This window comes from Centrocercus urophasianus, unplaced genomic scaffold (genome assembly GCF_019232065.1).
Source record: "Centrocercus urophasianus isolate 14NV4802_14NV808 unplaced genomic scaffold, USGS_Curo_1.0 seq_16, whole genome shotgun sequence".
NCBI lineage: Eukaryota > Metazoa > Chordata > Aves > Galliformes > Phasianidae > Centrocercus > Centrocercus urophasianus.
The window spans coordinates 19,040,403-19,063,508 of NW_024884711.1; the positions used below are offsets into that span (position 1 = coordinate 19,040,403).

Sequence of the window (23,106 nt, forward strand, 5' to 3'; positions counted from 1 at the left end):
ATCCTACAGAGACAGAAAAGGGTATTCACCAAAGATACACTCAGGATATATGCTACGAGTGTGATCTCGATACAAACTCAGAGTAAATGTTTTGGACTGAGTGCCAGCTGACAAAGGCAAAGAGTGTTGAGCAAAGAACTGTGAACAAATAAATGGATTTTGAGATTCGGTAAACAGAGCCTTCTGCATTCTGTATACATAGGTAGAAACACAGCAAGAGTACCTGGGTTCATTACTTTTTTTCCTCCATAACTGAAACTACACTACTACTACATCCCACATAACAGTCCAAAATGGGAACAAGACTTCATATAAATGTATGTTATATTAAATAATGTAAAAATTAAAATGAAATGAATTAAAATAAAGAAAATCTAAATGAAATGCTTGACTCTATCAAAATGGAACATTTTGACAATGTTGATGAACCCAAATCAAAATGTTTCCAATTCTTCATTTTGCAGGAATTTAGTGCTTATTTGTTTGTTTGTTTTTAGTGGGGATTTCCTACCTTAAAAATTCTAGCTTCTAATAATCTATCATGTTGTAATTATTTTTTAGCTTTGATTTTGTTTTGTCAAACATGTATAAACTTAGATGTTACTGTGATCACTATATTTCTCCTATCTACTTTTATGGCTCACTGAAGCCACAGCTCACCTTATGGAAGGAACTCTTTCCAAAGCAAAACAATTGCCATGTATTAATAAAACTAGAACAGCAATTTCTTGATGACTAATGTTGTGGTTTTTTGGGGTTTAGTTTTATTACATTTAGGCAAATCTCCACATTTTAGGATATATGTATTAAAAATAGCGGAGAATGCGTTTCATCTTGTGTGCGAGGATAAAAAAGGCAGGATTTCATTCACAGATTATTTTCAAAATGCTCTATTTGTGTTTCCTTTCACATCACTGTAGCAGGTGTGAGAAGAGGCTCTGTTTCTTGCACTTGTCATGACAGTGCCCAGTTTAACCTTACTTCTCTACTACGAAAGCTTATGATGAGCATTGGCTGTTCCTGAAGATATTTTATAAGAAAATCTTGACAGTTTTATGGCATACTGTATATTCATAGGTCCATTTAATATTTTAATAAGTCTATTCCCCATTCTTCAGAAATATATGGTATTCTGCATAATGGGAAGGCATTAAAATAAAGTTCATAGCACTTCATAACAAGACTCAGGCATGGTATCTGCACTTAGCATGGCTGAAGTCATTGAAATAAAGCAAATGAGAACAGCAAACAAGCAGTTCTGACAAGCAAGTGTATCTTGAACTCTTATTTTCAAAGCAGAGAACACAAGGAGATTGAAGACCGTGTTCAAAATTGCCATCGATCTCTGATGGAGAACAAATTACAATAAAGGGTTAATGTTTTGACAATTTTGAAGCAAATGAGAAGAAACTTCTCTTTGTGCTTTCCAGCCTGCGCATTCTGCTAATCTATATTTGGCTTCCATTGTGACATTCTCCTTCCACATAGCAATGCATTTGGAAAAAGTGAATTTTTGTCACACTGCTTGCCAAGTATTTTAAACTGACACCAGCTATGACTAATGACAGTGCTGGAATGTGCTGTTCTCAGTAGAATAGAGGCCTGTACAGACCTAGGAGTTTCCTGGGGTCCAGCTTCTGTCTGTTCAGGGGGCTGGTGCCATACAGCAGTGAATGATGTTCAGAGTGAACCAGCTGTATTTCCTCCAGACTGGCTTTTCGACCTCGAATTCGCTGAAAGAAAACAGCAGAGGCCTACAATATTCCACTGACAATATTTAGGAAAAAAAAAGAAAAAAGAAAAAAGTAAAGGTTTGAAATAACATTTAGTATGATTAATAATGGGTTGAAATTGTGTCATGCAGGAATGTGACACTGATTTGTTTATTAAAGTAATGCTATATGAAAAACAAATGCTTGTGTGGTTTATCACAAATGCTTAAGTTGTAGCAGAGTTAATAAAGGATTTCAAATACAAGAGAAAGAAAAGATCCTGACTCTTCTATATATTATTTTAAGAAATACAAACCAAAACAGAAGACATTTCTTAAATCAGACAGTTGACTAGAAAATGTCGTGTTTAAAGAACAAAACCTTATTCACACCTGTAAGCTGCAGATGTGTTCTGAATGCAGATTTATGGTTTTTTGTAATTACTGCAATTCGTGCTGCTGGGAGAACATGATCACTTTGAAGAGGGCCAGGGAGAGGAAGAAAATTAGCATTTACATTCTTAAGTAAAATATTTCTCTGTATTTTTATTTTTAGAATGTATGTTTGATTTTTAAGGGTCATTTTTCTTGTTGCAGATACTGACCCGCTTACTTTTGTTTTTATAAGTGAGACTTGTCTCTTTAACTGTTTCGCCAGCTTGCAGTCTCCTCATTTAACAGTGTTAAAAAAAAACGGTTGGGACTATTTTTATAAATCAATTGCGCACATTTAATCACTTTTAAAAAGGGAGAAAAAGTAAGGCTAATTCTTTTTATTCGGTAGATCTGTTCCTTGTATGTATATGGAGTCACAGCCTGTCATAAAAGTATTTACTTATCTGCCAGTGCAAGTGCCTTTGCAAACAACAACATGAAGCAGATTTTGTTCAGATTCAGGCGTAATAAACAGCACTGTCAACAAAGTTCTGGTCCCAAGATCATCTTTCCTGTTGATATTGGATAACAAAAAAGAGAAAGCAGACTATTCTTAAGGTCTTAGTCTCTGTTTGAAGAGCTGGTCATTTTGAACCAATGGGCAAAACCTGTCACAATCTAGAATGTGGATCTTTCTGACTGTCAAGGCCTACAAATAAATAGGTAAAGAAGTTACCTAAACAGACCATCTTATTTTTATTAGACTGATCAACCTTTTACAGAAATATTGCTCACATCTATTTTTTTACAGGTTAAGCTGTCATTATATCCATCATACACTCATGCATATCAGGAAGCACAAACATCTTTACTAGGAGAAGAAAGCAGTATTATAAACATTAAAGAAAGCACAGTAAGGAAGAAAGGAGTTGCCCAGGGACAGACAGAGGCATCATGCCCTGTTTATATAGAGTTAAGCAGCAGCAACTTTTTCTGACAAATGAGGAAAAGTGCCCTAAATTTGGATATAGATAACTGTGGAACAAGCTTCCATGCAGGGTTATAGTGGGAGCCCTATTCCTTGTAGTGTTAAAAGCTTGTCTGGACACAGCAGTGGAAAAAACGTTTTAGGGAATGATCCAGGAACTGAATGACTTAATAAACTTTTTTCATCTCCAATTTATTCAGGCCTCTCCCAGTCTCACATGAGACTTTGTAGCAATGTATTCACATCCTCTAAACACATAGTTGCACAATCAAAATCATCACATTATGTTACTTCATGAAATCAGTACACTCCGCAATAGTTCTTCTGAGTCAGATGAAGTCTTTTGCTTCACAAGTGAGGTGACTGGTAATATTTATTTATTCATCCATTTTCATTCAGTTCTGTCTTTCTAATAAGCTGCTTCAAAATCTGTATGCCCAGTTCCTCACAATAAAATAAGAAAGGAAGGCTGGTTTCTAGAACAACTAAAACAAATGTGAAAGAAAAGTAAAGTGGTATTTTGCAAAAGTCACATCAAAGAACCTTGAGGAAAATACTCACTGTCTGGTCGTATATTTTCTGCAAGTTACACAAAAGCTCTGTAAGATACGTTTAAGACAGTTAATTGTCTGGGTCTTTTTAAAGTGCTCTTAAATGCCATATCACTCTAACTATAAAGAGACCCACAGCCACCCGTTATTCTTGTAGCACGGAGCTGCATGGTGTCCTATGGCTCTGCACTAACAGAGTAGGGTCTGGTAGTGATGTCTCCAAAATGAATTAGAGTAGAGAAGTATTTTGCTGAGGAGCTACCTATTACCCAATATTGACAGATTTTCTTGGAAGAAACAGATTGTGCAGAAATGGGCTCAGTGAAGAAATCAAACAGCACAAAACAGCCCTTTCCCAGCTACTCCTAGCAGTGAGGCTCTTGGGGCGGAGCTGAACTGCCAGGACATGCAGAGCCCAGTACTGTCCTTTCTCCAAGGCTTCTCCATCTCCTACACGGAGCACCAGCCTGCACTTATACACAGTAACTGACAGGAGAAAAGGGAAGGGTAAACACAAGATGTCTGTGCTGTTTCTGTATTTATATCTCCTCATTCATTACTCCTTTCAGCTTTCATCCCACCTTTGCTCTATCCTTGCAGGTAAAGCTATTTTCAGTAACATTAAAATTCCAACTATCTAAGGCTCCACACACACACACAAATGTGGTATACTGAAAATTACCTGTGATAATTGCTAAAGAGCAATCGTTTTTAAACAGTGATGTATGGATTTAGAAGATATACAAAAGCACATCTTAAGACATGCTTTTGTTGCCAATGTCTGGAATCATATAAAATCTGTTCTGCAGAGTAATTGCTTATGACTCTCACTGATATGAGCTATCCAATGATATAACATGCATTTGTATAACTTTAGACGTACACTTTTATACTTGTCATTTTTATTTTATATCCTTCTTCATTTTCAGTGCCTGTGCTGTTATCAAAAGCTTAAAGTATACCAAAAAGCAGAAAATAGGCATAAAAAACAACTGAAAAAGGTGTAATAGCACAGAACTTGTGGAACATATTTCATTTGGGGGAGGCTGAAAGGGCTTCACTAGTCACACAACAGTAGCACAGGGCAACTCATCCTTTTCTAACATACATGACAATTTGTGTGCTTTCTCCCCTGCCATACGCAGTTCCCTCCTCAATGGAGACTTTTGCACATATCAGGTGGGTAAAATGCACCTGAGTGCTGCAAAACAACATTCCAGAAACAGAAAGTTATTTTCCCCAGAACAGGAAAATGCTTTTACCTCTCACAGAATTTAAGGTAAAAAGGACTGTCCAATCTGGTTTTGAGTTTAAAATGTACCATTAAAGTTTCACACAAATGACCTCTATTAACCTAGAGATTTTGGTTAGCCCTTCAGCAAAATGAACTCTTGCACAGCCAGAGATTCACAAAGACAAAGGTGACACCACTTGTTTCTCTCTGCTGAACTAACAGGAATTGTTGACTTAGCTTAAGCAATATTTCTTGCTCAGGTCTCTCAGTATGTGTCCATTGCCTCTACTGCAGCTATTCATACGGATATAGAATTTCTGTGAAATTTTCCCAGGCTATCCATTTTGTAAACAAGGTCTTCAGACAAGGGCTTATTTTTCAGGTAATTCTCATCAATGTTCAATTCTCTCATATTTAAAAAGAAAAAACATACAGATAATACAGGTATTTTGCCAGTCAGTACATCTCTTTCTCTCCTTTTTATGGGAACTCCAGTTGTATCTCTGACATTCGTGCATCTGTAGAGAGATGCAGTTATTATCTTCACGTGTTTTGATCTCCCAGTGCCTAGTCTGAATATGTTTTAAACAGTAGAGTTTGGCTCTTAAAGTGTCTTTATGGACTTTTCCTGGATTATTTATTCATTAATGGTAAGTTGAGGTTCAGAGGATATGATTTTTTTTAATATATTTTGATCATGTGATCTGGAAGAAACAAAGGTTTTTAAAACCTTAAATTCTTTCATGCTCTCCCTTTCAGTCCATGAGATACAGACAGCAGGAGGTGTAATGCCTACCATTATAGAAAACTAGCCAAACCAAGATCAAATTCCAGGTTGAAAAGGAAAATGTTCTGAACCACAGTCCCTACAGGAAGAAGAGGTGGGAGCATAAAGTGAGACCTTGTCTACATTCTTTTCTTCTCCAAAAGCATACTGAACCGGGTAGTCCAGTGTCAGTCATTTGTGCATAAATTAAGGCCCCACAGGAGTTATGTAAATACTTCCTCTTCATAAAACAAGTGGAATGCAGACATCACTACCAAAACATTCAACCTTTCTTTTGTCCCAAAGGTAGGGCAGCTATGCATTGCTCTTTATGAAGAGAAAATTGCATGACTTCAAGCACCATTCTGTCAGACTGTCCATCTGATGCCATCTGCCACACAGCCACAAAATGCAATGAAATATTGGCAGGAAAGTTTAGCTTCTACCATACCACCAATATCTGCCTCTGATGCTTGGTACAAGATAATGAAATAGGAGTCATTATTTTTGAAGTGCTAGGAAGAAGTGCTAGGAAACATTCACAGGCAGAGGAACACAATCCTATGTACTGCTATGGTTAATGGGGTCCTTCACACCATTTTGGTTGAGCAGCAATGGGCACTATCCTAAAAAAAATCCCAAACATGGCTTGGGCATCAACATAGGCATAAGAGTACATTCCTGGTAATGTGAATATGGGCTTTCCAATTCCAGTTGTCCATAGTAGTGGAGAACAAATCCAGCCATACTTCATTTCGTAGTGAAGATACAGCTTCAAATACTCCAGTCAAATCTTCTTGTGATTTTACCAAGTGATATTTTATATAATCTATCTATGAGGACAATATGAGTGATTAATTTGCCCAGATTCATCTTTTGACTGTAATAAGCTGTCAGCCAGGTATGTCTGATTTCACATGTACTGATGGCAGGGGCTGTTTTTTCCCTGATAGCAGTAATACAGATGATACAGACATGGATTGCTCATTTATCTAAAGGTTCTTGCTAAATTAACAAAATATGGAGGTCCCCTTGACACACTCCTCTGGCTAAGGATGCACATGTTGGAAGTGCAGAGATATGAGCCACCCCTGACTGAGCTAGTTTTGATCCTGGAGCTCCTCGTCAGACAAAGAACAATACTGCAGTCTACCTGAACAATCCTTCAGAATCGGTGCGCCAGGCATTGTTCTTGGCAAAACTAGACCAGTGACCTTCCCTTACCCCAAACTCCTTCTGAAACTCATACAAAACATATATTGAGAAATTACATTAAGAAATACTAATGTCCATGAGGAGACATTCAGAAGTCCGTAAAGGAGACAGTGGAGTGCAAGTGTTGCTTTGGCTCTGCATTTTCAATGTGGTATATTCTAGAATGCAGCTTAACTGTAGTAATGCATTACTTCTTGAATAATGCAACTGCCTCTCCATTGGTGATATGAGTTAGATATTTGTCTGAATGACTTTCCTAAAGAATCAAATTAACACTGAAGCAAACCATTTCAATTTTTCTGTATTTTAAAAGTAAGTGGATTTAAAGTCGAATTTGTTGTTGAGTAAATGCTAGAGAATTCAGTGAAGCAAAGAACAAATTGCACCATCAGATATAATCCTGTTTTTAGCTATGTAAGAGAATCAAGATAAACATCAGATCAATGCATGAGCTTCACACCAACATTCCTCAAAGTTTTATAACCAGAGTTTGCATTTTGATAATTCATTTCACATTCCAGTTTCATTTCTATGTACACAGTGGGAGTCAAAATAAGCTGAATGTCATTCAACATGTGGATTTACTTCCTTTCTTCTCACTCAGGATTTTGGAAGACTCACTAGGTTGCATTTCAATTTTTGAAATGGCAGAATTATAAGAGAAACCTTACAGGATGTATTGAACTGCATGCACTTCAGAATTATATTATTTCACCAATTAACAACTTTTCCAGAGCTACACAATTGGTGCTAGCAACATCTATTTATTGCTGGATAAAATAATACAAGGTGGCATGTTGCACTTTAAGAGGGCTGCTCCGAAAGTAATGCCTCCTATTTTATTATGTTGGTTCATGATGTTAGAGGCAAATGTTACTCTTAGAGTAGCAGAGGTTGAACCTTCTCAGAAATATTCCAGTACATTTTATTACTGCATGACAGATAGTATAGAGGAACAATTTAACAGAATGGTGTATGACACGGATATGTATATGAAGCAAAGTTGTGGAAGTGAATTCCTCCATCAGAAAAAAGATGGCATCCATTGACATTCACTGGTGTTTCCTGAAAGTTTATAGAGACCAAATAGTGGATATGAGCACAGTGAGGCAGTGGGTGGTGCATTTTAGCACTGGTAACAGTGATAGTGGGTCACCTTCGCTGGTGCAGATTTTTATGAGAGTTGCATGCAGGCTCCTGTTCACTTCCGGCAAAAATGCACAGCTAATGGTGAGGGCTATGTTGAAAAAAGTGTTTTGTAGCTGAAAATTTGGTCCAAATAGTGTTATTGTGGCCTTTTTATCTGTTCTAGTTTCTACAGAAATAAATATGAAGCATTACTTTCAGAGTGACCCACATACTTACTTGCCCTCTCTTGACTTTTCTGTATGAGTCTGGAATCAATAAGGTATCTAGGCCTTCATTTAGTAAAGCATTCAACTGGGTGTTTAACTTACTTCTTAAGTATGTGATCCCATCAGTGAAACCACTTATTTGATTTTTGGCCTTAAGGACCTTGCTGAAAGAAAGTCTTTAAAATTTAAAAAATGATCCAAACTAAAAACAAAACAAACAAAAACAAACAAATAAACAAACAAAAAAAAAAAACCCAAAAAACACAAAACCATTACCCTGTTAGAGTGCTGCCATCTAGTTAGATGAGTGTATACAAAAAATCCATTTCCAGTGCCTGCAATATCTCACTGTCCAGTATGCTAGGCTACATGCAGCAAAATTACTAAAAAAAAAAAAAAAAAAAAAAAAAAGCTCTTTGTACAAGTTCTTTTGCCTTTGTGACAACCTAAATATATACTGAAATTAACTGACTGAGTCCCAACAATCCAGGGATCCTGCAAAACATAAAGCAGACTTGTTGAACTTTGTTGACTTATGCTGCAGTGCAGTAAGCACCTTCAGTTGTCACTGGCTTCTGCAGAAGTTGACAGTGCTGCACAACTCGTGGGAAGCAGTGAGTGGTGGGAAAAGCTGTTTTTCAGTAGCCCGGGTGATATGGGAATCTGAGAGCTCATATTTTATTTAAGCATGATATTTTAATATGTGATTTTGAAATGGAATAAAGCTCCACTGTTGCTTTGATATTATTTTCTGTAATATTTATTATATTGCACTTGTATGTATTGATTTTCGACTTGGTACCCATCATACTTCAGGCAAATGCGAATGCTTATGAAAACAGACTATAGCCTGAAATAAGACAAGGTGAAACATGCTTATGAAGTGATAGAAACTACATTTTAACAAGCAGTGCTCTGTACTACTTCAGAACAAAAAAAACCAACCTGTTAGCTGCTTGAAGAAATTAAAAGGTGCTCTACTGAAAGGTCTGTGTTTGTGGTTTGATTGTATCTTGCTAAATTCCTATATCAAGGTGAAGAACACAGGTGTAGCTGGATTTTATGTTCTGATGTATGCAGATAATGATATACATTGTGCAAAATTTTTGCTTTATACTTGGAAAGTGTGCTTTACCGAAATGCATTATTTTAATATAGTCAATTAAATCTAAATAATTCCTGTGTCAATTCACTCTATTCTTACAGAAGTAAGATAGATTTTGGATTTAACAAATATGCTGTTCACCTGAAAAAAAAAGTCATGTATCTGGTCTTTATTTTTTATTACCTCACACTTGTTTAGCAGCCCAGTTTCTTGCAGCCTTGACCAGATGCTTTGGATCCTTCCAGCATGCTCAGGGTGATTAGCGTAGTTGCCACACATACACTGGTGCTTCAGCATCAGGCTGTCATACACAACACCTTCAGTGCAAAGACAACATGAAAAGAAACAGAGAGTAAAACAAATGCAGTCTCGTGTCATGTGTACTGTTGCATAATTGGATGTTATTTACCAGTAGAAGAAAGATGAAAATTCTGGATCTTTAAGTCCTCTTTTATTTCAAAGACTGAATTTTGACTTAGAATCTACATCTTGTTATACCAAGAAAGTTGAAAAAAAGATGCTCAAAAATTACACTAAAACATAAAAGTCAAAAAGAAAAAAATTGGAGTGGTGTCTTGTTATATCTTTTATGAATAGAAAAAATCGTGTTACTCTTTAAGAGGTTGGTTAACCTCTGTATAACAAGAAAATGTTATATATTCATGACGGTCTAAGAAAAATCATTCAGAAAAGTCTTTTAAAATAAATTTAGCGATGAAAATGACCCTCTGTGTTCATACTACTTAACTGATACAATGTATTAGTCCAGATCTCAAAGTACATCAGACGGAAATTTCAGAGCTGCAGCAGTGGCAGCCGGAGCCTTTTTTCCATTCCATCCACTGCCCAATTAGGAGCAAATCCTATTGTTATACCACAGTGCAAGGTTTGTTTGGAATTTTCTATACTCGTTTCTCCCAGGAGAGAACACCCTTATAACACGGAGATATCAATATCACATTGCTCTGTAACTGTGCTCTTGAAGAAAGAGAGCAGTTCTAAAAACTAGGACTAAAGAAATCTTCAGTTTTCAAGGCTCTTAAACCAAGTTTGAGAACTGAAATATAATTTTATTTATTTACTCATTGTTTGCATATCCCACAGAAATGTCTGGAATCAGAAATATTTTTCTTACCCCTGTCAACCATTTTTATTTCAGAAACATTTTTCTTCCTCTTATGTTTGAAAAGAACTCAAATTGACAACTTCTCCAAGCTGCAAAATTTTGTATTCAAAACCTCCTTCTATGCCAATAGAAGTATGCTATGCCAACACAGTTCTGGGGAAATTTTGTTAGCCTGCTACTGAAGAGTCAACCAGTGAAGAAAATACAATATTAATTATTGTATACATTAATATTAATGTACAGATTCAAGAACATGCTCAGTACCACCCTTATTTGGCAAAGAAGTTGAATGGATGTTAAGTGTTAAAAAACCCTGATGAATGGCAATCCGTAACTTGGCTAATGCAAAGTTAAGGTTTTGAGATGATTCAGTTAGAAGCCAAAATTTTTAAATTATACTGCTCTAGGTAGGCTGACATATATGCCATATTACTTATCTCATGCCCTTTAGATCCAATACTTAGGGATCATGCTATTTAAGTCAAAATGAAGTTATGACAATTGTGTTTAGCACAAGGAGAACACAGAAATAATACCTACATGTAGCATGACTAGTTTTATGCTAAAAGACGATCCAACATGCAAAACAATACAATAGCAATAAATTCTAGTACAGATTTTTCAGCTTGTTTTCTTTAAAAGAAAAAAAATGAACCAGGGAATCTGGAACAAATAAACTAATGCAGCTTAAAATCTTTGCCGGTATTGCCAAAAAAAGTTAATAATTTCCTTTCTCTGCAGTTATTTGCACTGCACAGTTTATAAATTTTGAAGCTCTATCATCAGCTCTTATAAGTTATTTGAAATAGCAAGTATGCATGCAAATAGATGCATGCTTGCATACTCATCTTTCCTTATCTTGGCGCCCAGAGTTTTAACTTCTAAAGTGTGTCGCACACCCAGACTGCAGAACTATTCAGTGGTCATTATACTGCTAATTAAGAAAACATTCCCTCCCATCCCTCTGCCCAAGTGGGAAGGTAAATGGATGTGCAATAGGATTTTCAAAGCACTTGGCCAAAGTAGGCACTGACACCCAATGGACTTCAGTGAACATAAATGCTTCTAATTACTAACAAAAATAGTTTAGCAGTTGAAAGAATCACTTGTCTGCCTTTCTTTCAGCAATCATTTTATTCTGAGTATTCTGTACAAGCTTAGAGTTGCATAGTCCAAACTGATAAGAGACCAAGATAGAGATATATAGCTAGAGACAGAGTTACATAGACAACAGAATATAAATATAAATGTAATCTTGATGTGCGTGAATTATTTTGTCCAATCAAATTTCAGTTTGGTCAAGTCAGCAGTAAACGGCAAAAAACTTTTAAATAGTCAGTTATTGACACTAAAGAGTGCAAAAATTTATTTATAAACAGGGTTAACTTAAGAAAAGACTGAGATATGTTTTCATTTATTCCAAGCATCTAAATCAATTTAGGATGCGCAAGTAATTCAGATATGTTGCTGCTGGCTGTAGAGCACATGTGCTTGGTACAATAGATGTAGTAGAGTTTACTGCTAAAAATAGCCTGTAGGATTTCCCTAACAGGATTCAGCCAATAATCTCCCCACCCCCACAGAAGGAAAAGAGAGAAAGACAACTGTTTTCAATTGCAGACGGCTGTGAAATATTTATAAAAGATGGTTATTCTGTCTCTCCAGAACAAATGTCTACAGAGCCAGATTGCGCTCTCAGATTCCTTGTGTAAAGCTGAGCAGCTCCACTGAGACTGGTGGATTTATTCTGGATTTACACCAATATTACTGAGGTCAGAATGTGTCCCTGATGACAGTCTGAAATGGTGGCAACACGGAGCCATAGAATAATAGAAGACACCAGACAAAAGAAACTGAATTTGCATTAAGTCAGAAAAAGCAAAATCTCCCCACTATGGCTCCCTAATACTCATTCTTTTCTAAAATTCTTTATTTGGATCAACTTTAAATAACATTTTGAACAAAGGGGGGGAGATCAAGAGACTTAAAAATTGTTATCTAACAGCATGCTTTGAAGACGGTGAAATGTTCTGGAAAACAGCAGTAACAATGAGAAAAGCCTGAAGAAATTAGTAACAAATAAAGCTGTGCTATGAAATATGATATCACACTATACCTCCAGAAGATTTGCAGACTTTTGAACAGGACACTGAAGCATATATACAGTGAGCTTCCTTTTGTTGTCTTCTGTGAGTCTTTTAGAATGAGTTTATGATGTCTTGGGAACTCTATGAACTACATCAAGACAAGCAGTGGCCTGCCCTAATAATACTGTCTCTGCACAGCTGCCTTTTTGAGAAACTTATGGTAAGTGAATTAGCAGATTTCCTTCCATAAAGTCCAAATGTTTCTCACCCAACAAGTAAAATTCTTACATTAACTACATTTAAAATAAAAATTATCTTTTTCATCTCTGAATGCCACTTTGCTTCCACTCACTCACTTGCATTGTTTTAAGGATGTCTTAAAACATATGTATATGTTTTATGTATATATATATATATATTTTTTTTTTTCCTAAGTGTATCATTGTAGCCTCAAGAAAAACAAGCTTTTGGAGTATGACAAATTTTGATAACTATTGTGAACGAATTAGTACCTCTGGCAAAAGCCTGAATAAACAGTATATCTAAGTACTCGCTTCCCATTTCTTATGCACAGAATAAGTAAAACTTGCTTATAAACATATTGTAATACTACACTGGGATTCAAACTTTTAAAAAGAAGCTAGTTTACCTAGAAGAAATTTTTGTCATCATTTTCTTCCTTTCACTGATGATTCGGAGTGTTCAAATCCCTTGACTTTGGAAAGCCTAGACCACACTGGTAGGAGATTCTCCCTTCATTACTGGACTGTCCATGTCTGACCAGAAAACTTTCTATTGTAGAGACTCCACATAACTGCTAGAGGATACCTGAGTTGAAGTCAATATTACCTCCCAGTCAGAGCTGCAACTTTGCTTTTTCTATAAGGGAATCAACCTTGTAGTGTAGTCTGACTTGTCAAATGAAGACATGGAAAATTATTCTGCAGCTTTCCTACTTAGTAGAGATTTTTCTTCAACTTATTGATGGCCTCTTTACAAAACAAGCAACAAGAACATGGAGAAAAAAGCCAGAGGATAGGGAAATGAAAGAAAAAGCTATAAATGACATAAAGACACAAAAAATGCACCTGTTACTATATAGCCAGAGCCAGTCAATGATAATAATGTATGACTGTGTGAATATTAACCCCGTGATTTATCAGCTGCACTGGTTGACTTGAAGCCAGCACAGCACCATAAAACCAAGGAACAGTAAGGCTAAAACTGAATGTAATGCTGCAGGAGGTATTCAAGGCATTTAAATCTGTTGATCCTACATGAACAAACGCATTTGCCCTGCCTATTAGAAGTAGTCTTTAGGGAATCCTACCAGTTGTGTAGACATGCTGGCTGGGCTGGTCCACGGCTGGGTGAGGTAATGTGGAATCAGTGGGGGAAGATGGAGTCCTGGACACCAGCCGATGTTTATCTAATCCCGCCATGCCAACTGTAGCCATCTGAGCCTGGTAGATTTGCAACTGGTGGACACGCTGATGCGCCAGGAACTCCTGTTGCCAAGAAAACAGCACAGTAGAAAGAAACGTGAGATGGGATCAAGTAAGACACTGAGGGAAACATGTCAACAAATTAAGTTCATTAGGTCAGGGCTGTAATAAACAGTGTGGAGAAAAAAAGAAAAAGGCTCCTAAGACCTAGTCAATAAATCCATTCAACAGATGTTTTCACACTGACAGTGTGGGCTGCTGACTTAGCTGGAGAGGAGGTGATGGCAGGCAACCTGTCAGTTCTCCCTGACAGCTTCACATGCAGAGAGTTGCAAAAGACCAAAGTTTCTCTAATATCTTGAATACATAATATAGTGTTAGAACATGCACTTTATGATCCTATACAAATAAATTAAAATCGCATCTTCCCATAGCACTGAAAGCAAAGAGCAGTGTCCTTATTACTCAGTATCAAATTTGCTAAGCAACTATGAGTTCCCAGAGCTGTCTGGAAAACAGTAATAATTTGAACATCCATTTTCACAAATCACTTAGAAATTCAGAGATTGTTACATGAGATCCCACTTTGGGACCATCCTTTTTTTTTGTCACGACTACTGCTGGCAGTAGGCAGTGACAAAGATTTTAAAGAAAGATAGGCAAGAGTGAAAGATCGAGACAGAGTAGAAAAGTAAATTTCATCTTCTATCTTGCTTATCAACAGATGACTACTCTTGCTAGCACAACAAAGGCCAAAGCCATGGCCCTGCTGAAGTCAATAAGAACCTTGGTGTTCAATCACTCCACAGATCACGATTGTTTCCCCATTTGCCCATTTTTTTTTTCTTCTATTTTTTGTTTTTGTGCATCTAATTCAAATTCTCAACTGTGAGTGAATTCAAGAAAGAGATTTCAAAACCACTTTGCCATACAAATTCAGTTGAAATTCACACTTGCATCGTAGAATTACAGACTTTATTTATTCTCACCCAGGTCTGGTATATATTGATAGATAGATCTATCTGTAAAGGTATAGATTGCTTTTTTTTTTTCTTCTCTTCAAACTAGCATTGCTGAATGCTGCAAGCCAAGGCAGCAGATCAAGTTCTGTAGAAAACCAGGCAGGAGTAGTCCTGGCCCAGGTGCAGAAAGAATCCATAGCTTGTGGGAAATTAGAACGTCTGCCCTGCATGCAAGAAGGGAGGCCTTTATGAGAACGAGTGTACATTAGTAACATCTGAAATGAGGACAAATGCTTTAAAAAGTCAGCCTCAAAACCCACATTAATATCCAAGGTCACCACTTCAGTGAAAAGACGTAAGGTCATGAGAAGGGTAAATCACCTGAGACCTTGTCATAAATGACTAAATAAAGAAGAAAATATGAGTAGGCAGAAGAGACTTTACAAGAAGTTTCTTGGTTTGAGGTCATGAACCATTTCCCATTCTTTAAATACAGACCCAAGCTTTTGCTTTTTTTTTTTTTTTTTTTTTTTTAATATATGAAGACAGGATGGTGTTATACATTTCAACATTTCAGGAAATATCTGGAAGCATCTAAACAGGTCTATGTATTCCCTTTCCTTAGCATAACAAAACATTTAGGAATTCTTCCCTGAAATACCCAAGTGCCTTATTTTCTTTACTTAGTTTCACTAATGATTTTAATTGTGATAAATCTTCAGAGGGGATTAATTTTGTTCTCTTTGGTATGCACATCTTTGTGACCTTTGTTGAGGGTGCGTGTGACTGGAAAGCAGAAGAAAAGAATGCATGGATATTATTGTGTTAAATATTTTCCCAAAGGAGAACAGAAGTATATAAATTCCTTTATGAGTATTTAGCATTACTGTTTACAGCGTTGACTGAGTGCTCAGTAGTGAAGGCACAAGCGGTACTTTGCTGTCTGTGGCAAAAGTACTCCCTACTCTCCAGGATCAACTGGTTGGTGAATCTGCGTTCTGGCAGTTTGCATTTAACGGTTTAACTAGTTCAGATTTTATCCAAGGTTTTTGGCTAACTTCCTGATTAGGTTACATTTTACAGACAGCAGGCATTTATGCAGCACGTAATTTTTTTTTCCAGCAATCTGTATATTTATGCTGTGAATGTCTGTGATATTCTGTGTCACGTAGACAAGTGGATTAATACGAAGAGTAAGGTGGATAATCAACATGCTTATCTGGCTCCCCTAAAACCCACCTGGCCTCTGGAAGGGATTAGTGCAACACAATGAATTCATCTTCAGGTTTTATGTGCTACAGCACTGCAAACACATGTCCATCTCTCCAGCAATATGACAAAAGTGCTATTTACACATCTGCAGGGTTAGTGATTTGTGCAAATATATTTGGAACATTTCTTAGGTAACCTGAGCCTTGTCTGCCCAGCATGGAGCCTGCTAGTTCCAGGTGTCCGAGATTAGTTCATTAATAGAGGCAAGCAATTAGGGCCTTGGCTGGAGCAAACCTAGGGCCATTCCTCACCTTCCCAAGAAGCCAGCTCGGGCCTTCAGTAATTATCTTCAGGGGGAGATTTTTAGAATCAGTATCTAAAGAGAAAATGACTATTTTGGATGTGTGGGATCTAAATATTGTTCTTCTTTTCATATTACTGTAGGGATTATTGTTTAAGGTGAGCTGGAAGAAATCTGGGTTGGTGTGAATCCTCTTTATGTGCAGATATGACTTCTACGTTTTAGTATTTAATGATACAAATATTGAGAAGATTTGAATGAATGTTCTTGTTTTAACTGCCTATGAGAACTGGCGTCTTGCAAGTATATATATGGTTGGATCATTATGTGGTCTGTGTTTTAATGCCCTTCAATTTAAAGAAGGAAAAAAAAAGTGGAATTCACTGATAACTTTTCTTGCTGGTCTGTTATTGAATTCAATTTGATACACTTGTATTTAACTTAATTATTCTAGAATTTCTACGCCTATATCATAATCCTAAGTATGGATATCCACATGTTTTTTCTTGTCAGGGCTGGCTCTTTTCTTTTATTCTTTATGATACAGAACTTTCCTCTTCAAAACTTCAAAATTTACAATTCCTAATATCAAGTTTAATGCTTATAGTTTCCCATGTATTTGTAGCCAGCCTTACAGCTGTCTGTTCTTACACCTATAATGCATTCTGCTAAATTATACAATGTGTACTGTCAAGGAAATGTTAAAGATCATTCAAATGTTAGCCATCCTCTGCCATTCCTTTCCAATTCTGCAGGAGCTGGATGCATCCAAGGCATTGATATTTAGGCTGACCTGTGACTGCACCCACACAGACAGCCTCTAATTCATGTAAAGCTGAGCTCTGTGTGCTGCAAGATGCCCACAGTGGCAGCTTGTGGCTCAAACCAAAACATCATCACCCAAAGACTGACTCTTGAAGAAGTCCTGGGCACCTAGGAACTTCTCATGTGATTCAAATGTAAGTTGTTGACAGAAATCATGGATTTTATGACAGTATTAATAGGATTAAACTATTACTTCCAGAAGTGAAGGAAAAAATGAAGAACACAAAGAATTCCTAAGGAAGCAGTATCAAGACGAGTTCTAGGTTAACAGAAATTGAAGCTCTTTTGATGGGGTAATTCTGTAAATACTGTTCTGCCTGCTCTCCTCAAATGAAACTGTAAGCAATTGTGTTCAAGAGCTGAGGAAAAAATGGGTCATAAAATATTCTGAAAATATTTGTACACATAAACTAGAAAGTGCAGAAATTATTTATTTCTATTTTGATAGTCTAGATTCATAGAGATGTCCCTAAATATGAAGATGTTGAGGTCTTCTTTTAAATTGTTCTATCACTTACAGAAAACACATGACCAAGAAACCCTACCAATGCTATTTTTGACAAAGCCACATGTAAAGCCACAAACTTTAACAGTCTTTCAATAAAAGTGAAAAAAAAAAAATCAGTATTATTATCTGAAATACATAGCCAACCACAAATTCAGTCAGCATTTCCAGGAAAAAAAAAAAAAATAGCAAGTACAGACACTGATACACACATTGAAAATAAATGGATTTAGGGCAAGTAGAAGAGTAGACAGGAAGAAATGGTGCAGAAGATAGTGTTGAGGCATCTGGATATATTAGTTCAGAAATTATCAAGGCTTTCACTGCAACAGAAAACTCAATTCTGTAGTCCAAAGAACTCTGTATTGACTATAAAATAATGAAACAGTGATGAAGTGCCATTAACTGAGTGTTGGGTGAGATACAGAACACCAGCATGAAGTCTGTATCCTGGATCTGCCTGGTGTCCTGGGCAGAAAAGGCCTGCCTTGGGCAACAGGTTGCTACATACAGAAGAAACAACCCTATGGCTCATCTGCCTTCCTGAAGACTGTAAAAAGACTTATTTCAGCTGCTGCCAGGATTGGGCTTAGTACATGGTGGCCATACAGCAGTGACTGCTTAGGGCATGGTTGCCATGCAAAACGGCTTTGTTTTCCACCTCTGCAGAGTTATCTGCCCCTCAGTTGACATGCCACCCTTCTAGGACAGGGGCATCTTCATGCTGGCAAAGCAGATTAAACCGGCAATGTTTTACCTTGTAGTTAAAGAGGAGGGGGAGAATGACTACTACTGATGGAGTGACAGAAAGGTGCTTCTGTATTGAGTCATATGCAGGGATGTATTCCTTGCCTTGAGTTATGTGACAAAACACATGGGTTAGGGCTGGGATCACAGCCAGGTTGTAGGATAGCAGCAGGGTCAGGAGCTCTACCTCTTACCCTTACTGCTGCTCTAGAAGTTAGATGGACTGCTGATCTGTGGTTTCAAAGAGAAATGGTCAAGTTTATGTCCTTATATAGGGAATTTCCAAAAAACTAAGCATCTGTATAAGTGAGGAATCAAAGTGACCACATGGACTGACAGACCTTCACTTACAATGGCGAAGTCACTACAGTGAAATATGTGTGATTCAGAGAAGAGAGAGTGATACGAAATTTTGTCTGGGACTGGCAACAAGGTGGGCGCTGAAGACTGCTTCCCACCTTCTGCTCGTGGGAAATTCCAAAGGCCCAGCTGAACTTCTGTTTTTTCTCTTGGTTCCCACTCCTGTGAGATCTGCCTTCCCCACTCCTGACATTGGCAGCTACTTGACTTCTGTCACTTCCGCTAAAGTGCTGACTCTGCCGTGTGTGCAGCACACATCCAAAGTAAATGCAGCACCTCCTAAAAAACTTGCACTCCTGGCTGAATTGTTTCTTCCCTTTTTGACTCTCCCAGAGATTTAAAATAAATACATAAATAATTGGGGTGTACAGTGAAGGGGAGAAAGGAGTCTTCAGAATATCTCGCACCTTTCTTTCTTTTTTTCTTTTTTAAAAAAAATCTCTTAGAAGATTCTTGTTACATTATACTGCAATTACTTTACTATAAATAGCACAAGGCTTTCCCAAAATCATTTGGTACTTTGCATAAGAGAATGCAGAAGAGAACAGAAATAAATACCAATAGCAAAATATAGTTGCACACATCTTGCCCTAAATTTCAGTATTATCAATTGTTCATTTATTTTTACACTGATGTGAAGAATAAATTGGCTTTATAATCTTAGTTCATGACTGTGTTACAACCATCCAGTTCTAGTGGCTTTCTAATAGTCATTCTGTTAAACTGCCAGCTGACAAAAATTAATTAATGAGAAAACATCTATCCAAACTGTTTCCAAATCTCTTCAAAATTACCAGCAAATGAACTTGGTGTTACTTTATGCAGATCATTTCACTTACTTCAGTTTTTCTGCTTTTCATTGGAACCATTTTTCTTAGCAGACCGTATGGTTTCTTTTTAAGTGAAATATCATTAGTTTGGCCTTCACAGAGAGAAATTGTTGCCTCCAGGCTAAATTCAGCAGCAGCCCTGCTGAGGATCTGTGTTTTCTACATACTTATGCACCGGTTTTATAGGCAACTCTGCTGACTACAGGATTTACTGTAGAATAAATGGAAATTACTTCGGTCTAATATAACGAAAAAGCTTTGGAAAACCCTGCCCTTCATTATACAATCCATACACACTAATATGTTGATGTCTGTGTATATCACATCTGCATTTGAAGCCCTCTGTAGATTCCTTCTTTCTTGCATGGATGTATATCAGGTCAGAAAGTGATGTATCAATAGATGATGTAGTCAGCAAATAGAGGGAGAGCCATGGTGTTTTGTTCCCTCTCCATAGATCATCTCCTTAAATGCATCTAATGGAAAAACTCCAACAGGCATTTGTAGTGACACTGCCCACGCCACAGATCTTCTGTACAATCCATCCATTTCTGCTGTCACTTGAGTGACAGCAGAGCTGTAACCTGATGAATACCAGGTTCCAGACTTCTGCGGGAGGATTTCTGCCTCTCTGAAGAGTTCAGAGAAAGAGATTACCAAACCTCACACCTTTCTTCAGTATGGTTAAAATATCTTTCTCCAACATGTTTGTAGAAACAACTACAGAGTTTCTTGAAAACATACACGAATTTGCAAATATCCTGAAGCATTTCAAAAATATTTTTATCTCTGCAATGCTTAGCTCATCGCCTCTTCAATTTTTTGCAGACAGAGTAATTTTGATATATAGTTAGACAGTGGCATAATTAAAGCTTTACAAAATGCAGGATTTGAATATAGGAAGGATGCTGGAGATGAATAAGAGAAACTATAACAAAGTAATTTTTTCAGCTCTGTTTACTTAAAGGAGTATATTTATTCTGTAAATATAAAAAGCATTGTGTAAATGTCTATTTCTGCAATCACCAGGTACAGCTTGCTATGCTTTTATTTATATATATAGTAAGATCAACTTACAAGTAAATTGAAGAAAATCATCTTGAACACCTAAAGATTACTTCTAAATGTTTCTTGAAACCACTTTGCCACTAAATGCTTCTCAGTACTGGTTTTGTTGCTTTTAACAAGGATGAGAACTGCCAGAATGGGCAATTTGAAAATGAAGCAGAAACCTTTATGTTTGCTGATTTAGGAACAACCAGAGGATTAAAAAGAAATGTGGAACATAATATATGCTAACACAGCATTAATTCTATAATACAAACTACAGAATAAATTCTCCAATTTCTCATTCTTTCAGAAAATCTTGGCCCTCAAGTTTCAGAAAACCCATAATGCTTATTAAATTTCATGGGAATGATTATTTAATTTATTTGAACTTTAAGCTTGCTTTATCACAATTTACTTCAAGGATGTCCCATCTGTAAAAGAACTTAGGGGTTACACTGCTATCATAAGGAGATGTGTAGAGGACTGAATGGGATTAAAAAGGAGGAGAGCAGGGTAGTAATATTACAGAATTGAAAGGACCAAACATCCTAAGGTCCAATCTCTTCTCTCGTTACACCATCATCTTTGTGCCAGTGCTCTCCATTTTCTTTATGGTTTTTAAAATCTGAAAACTATTTTGCTTGTATGTCTTCCACAGCCTTTTCTTTGCATTTATTCTTTTTCTACCAAAAGTGATCTTGTATGAACTTGAGTTTGTAGAATCCTCAGCTATCATAAGATGTTAGAAAACTGCAAGAGCTAGAAACCATGAGACTAAAAAGAAGACTAACTAGAGAAGAAAAATGAGGGGAGTAAGAATATTTGTCCCAGTGCAGCACTTCTGGGAGGGGGTTCGTTGATTTGATCATGCTACAAAATAATCTCACCACTGTGTTAGCCAACATGATATTTTTCTCCAGTAAGAAGTCCTAAGCATAGAGAATTGAGTTGCAGGAAAATATTTCTACATGCTAAAAGGAACAGAGGACCACTCCCTGGTGTATACTAATCTGAGCCCTGTCACTCCGTAATCAGATCTCCTTCCTTTCTGAGACAAGAGAAAGCACAATAGAATATATTTATTAATGTTCAGAACTGCCTAAATATGAAAGTCACTTTCTGCATTAAAAAATGGCTAATTTTTCAGGAGATGTCTTCTTATTTCTCAGAAGTACTATATCAGGTTTAAAGGCCAGCTAAGATAGAGTTACTACAATTAGTAGTAGCAGATCAGCTCCATTGATGATTCAGTCTCTAAAGCCACACCCCCAAGCATGGCCCACAGCACCTCTTGCAGGGTGTCCGCATGACAGAGGTTGTGTTGGAGTCTGACTGAGCAGGAAGAGCACAAGCAGACAGAAGTAGTAGATGGGCTAGCAGGGAAGATCAAATCCAGCATCTAGTGAGCTGTTTTGGTACAGACAGAGAGCAGAGGGTTTCTACTAGTTCTAAAAAAGAACCTGACAGTGCAGAAGGTAATCTCCGCTACTAAGTCAGAGTTATGTGAGTACATATACTCTTTTTTGGGTCTAGGTTGGCTTATTTATACAGATCTAAGTCTAGATAAAGAGAATTCAAGAAATTTATTCTGGGTTTTCATTGGGATATCTGAGAGAAAGGTTTTGCACTTCAATAGAAGCTTCTTAAAACAATGTCCACAAAGAGAAACAGTCATCTTGCAACCACATAATGCTTAGAATAAAATGTACTGGAAAATATTGCACACAATCAATACCCACAGCTTTAACTGCATTAAGTGAAACCTGGGAAGGGGAAGAGGGGGAATCTGGGAAACCAGTCAAAGCAAAATGTTAATTCTAATTGTTGTATTTAGTTGGCCTTGTCTTATGACAAGTTTGTTATTATGCAGATTTCCTACCTGCCATTTTCCATGGGAGGATTTTGCAAAGTGAAGTTATGCAGGCAATTCCCCTGCTTCTTACCTCTTTATTCCTAATTATGTTGGTCCTGTGTTCACTCAAGATAACATTATAGCTGTCCCCAAATACTTCAGATTTGGGGCCTCTGACAAATGAAATCATTTAGTGCCTGGAAATGTTTGTGCTGCAAGACTGTAGCTACTAATATGCTGAAAATAAAGCTGTACTTCCCTATTACCTGCCAATGGTTTATTCGTTTTTAAATCCTTTTGCTGGAATTTCTTAAGGTTTTTGTTTTTTTTTTTTATAATCTTCAGATAGACATATAATGTAATGGCACACAAAATACACTTTTTTCTTTTGGAATATATATGCTGTTACACTTGCATTTTCCTTACTCAGAAGATCTTTCTCTATAATAATTTTTGTGCAAATACCTATAAATACATTCTTTGCATGATGCAATCCTGTTAATG

The 23,106-nt window shown here is 36.9% G+C and overlaps 1 protein-coding gene across 1 annotated transcript in view; it reads right to left on the bottom strand.

Moving 5' to 3' along the window:
* Positions 1 to 23,106, bottom strand: part of HDAC9 (histone deacetylase 9) — a 438,875-nt gene that overhangs the window by 125,727 nt on the left and 290,042 nt on the right. Inside the window, exons 14-16 of the mRNA XM_042817004.1 lie at positions 13,844 to 14,021; positions 9,484 to 9,617; positions 1,613 to 1,733 (exon numbers count right to left, since the gene is read on the bottom strand). Of these exons, the coding sequence (XP_042672938.1) occupies positions 1,613 to 1,733; positions 9,484 to 9,617; positions 13,844 to 14,021 (433 nt within the window). The remainder of the gene's footprint in view (positions 1 to 1,612; positions 1,734 to 9,483; positions 9,618 to 13,843; positions 14,022 to 23,106) is intronic.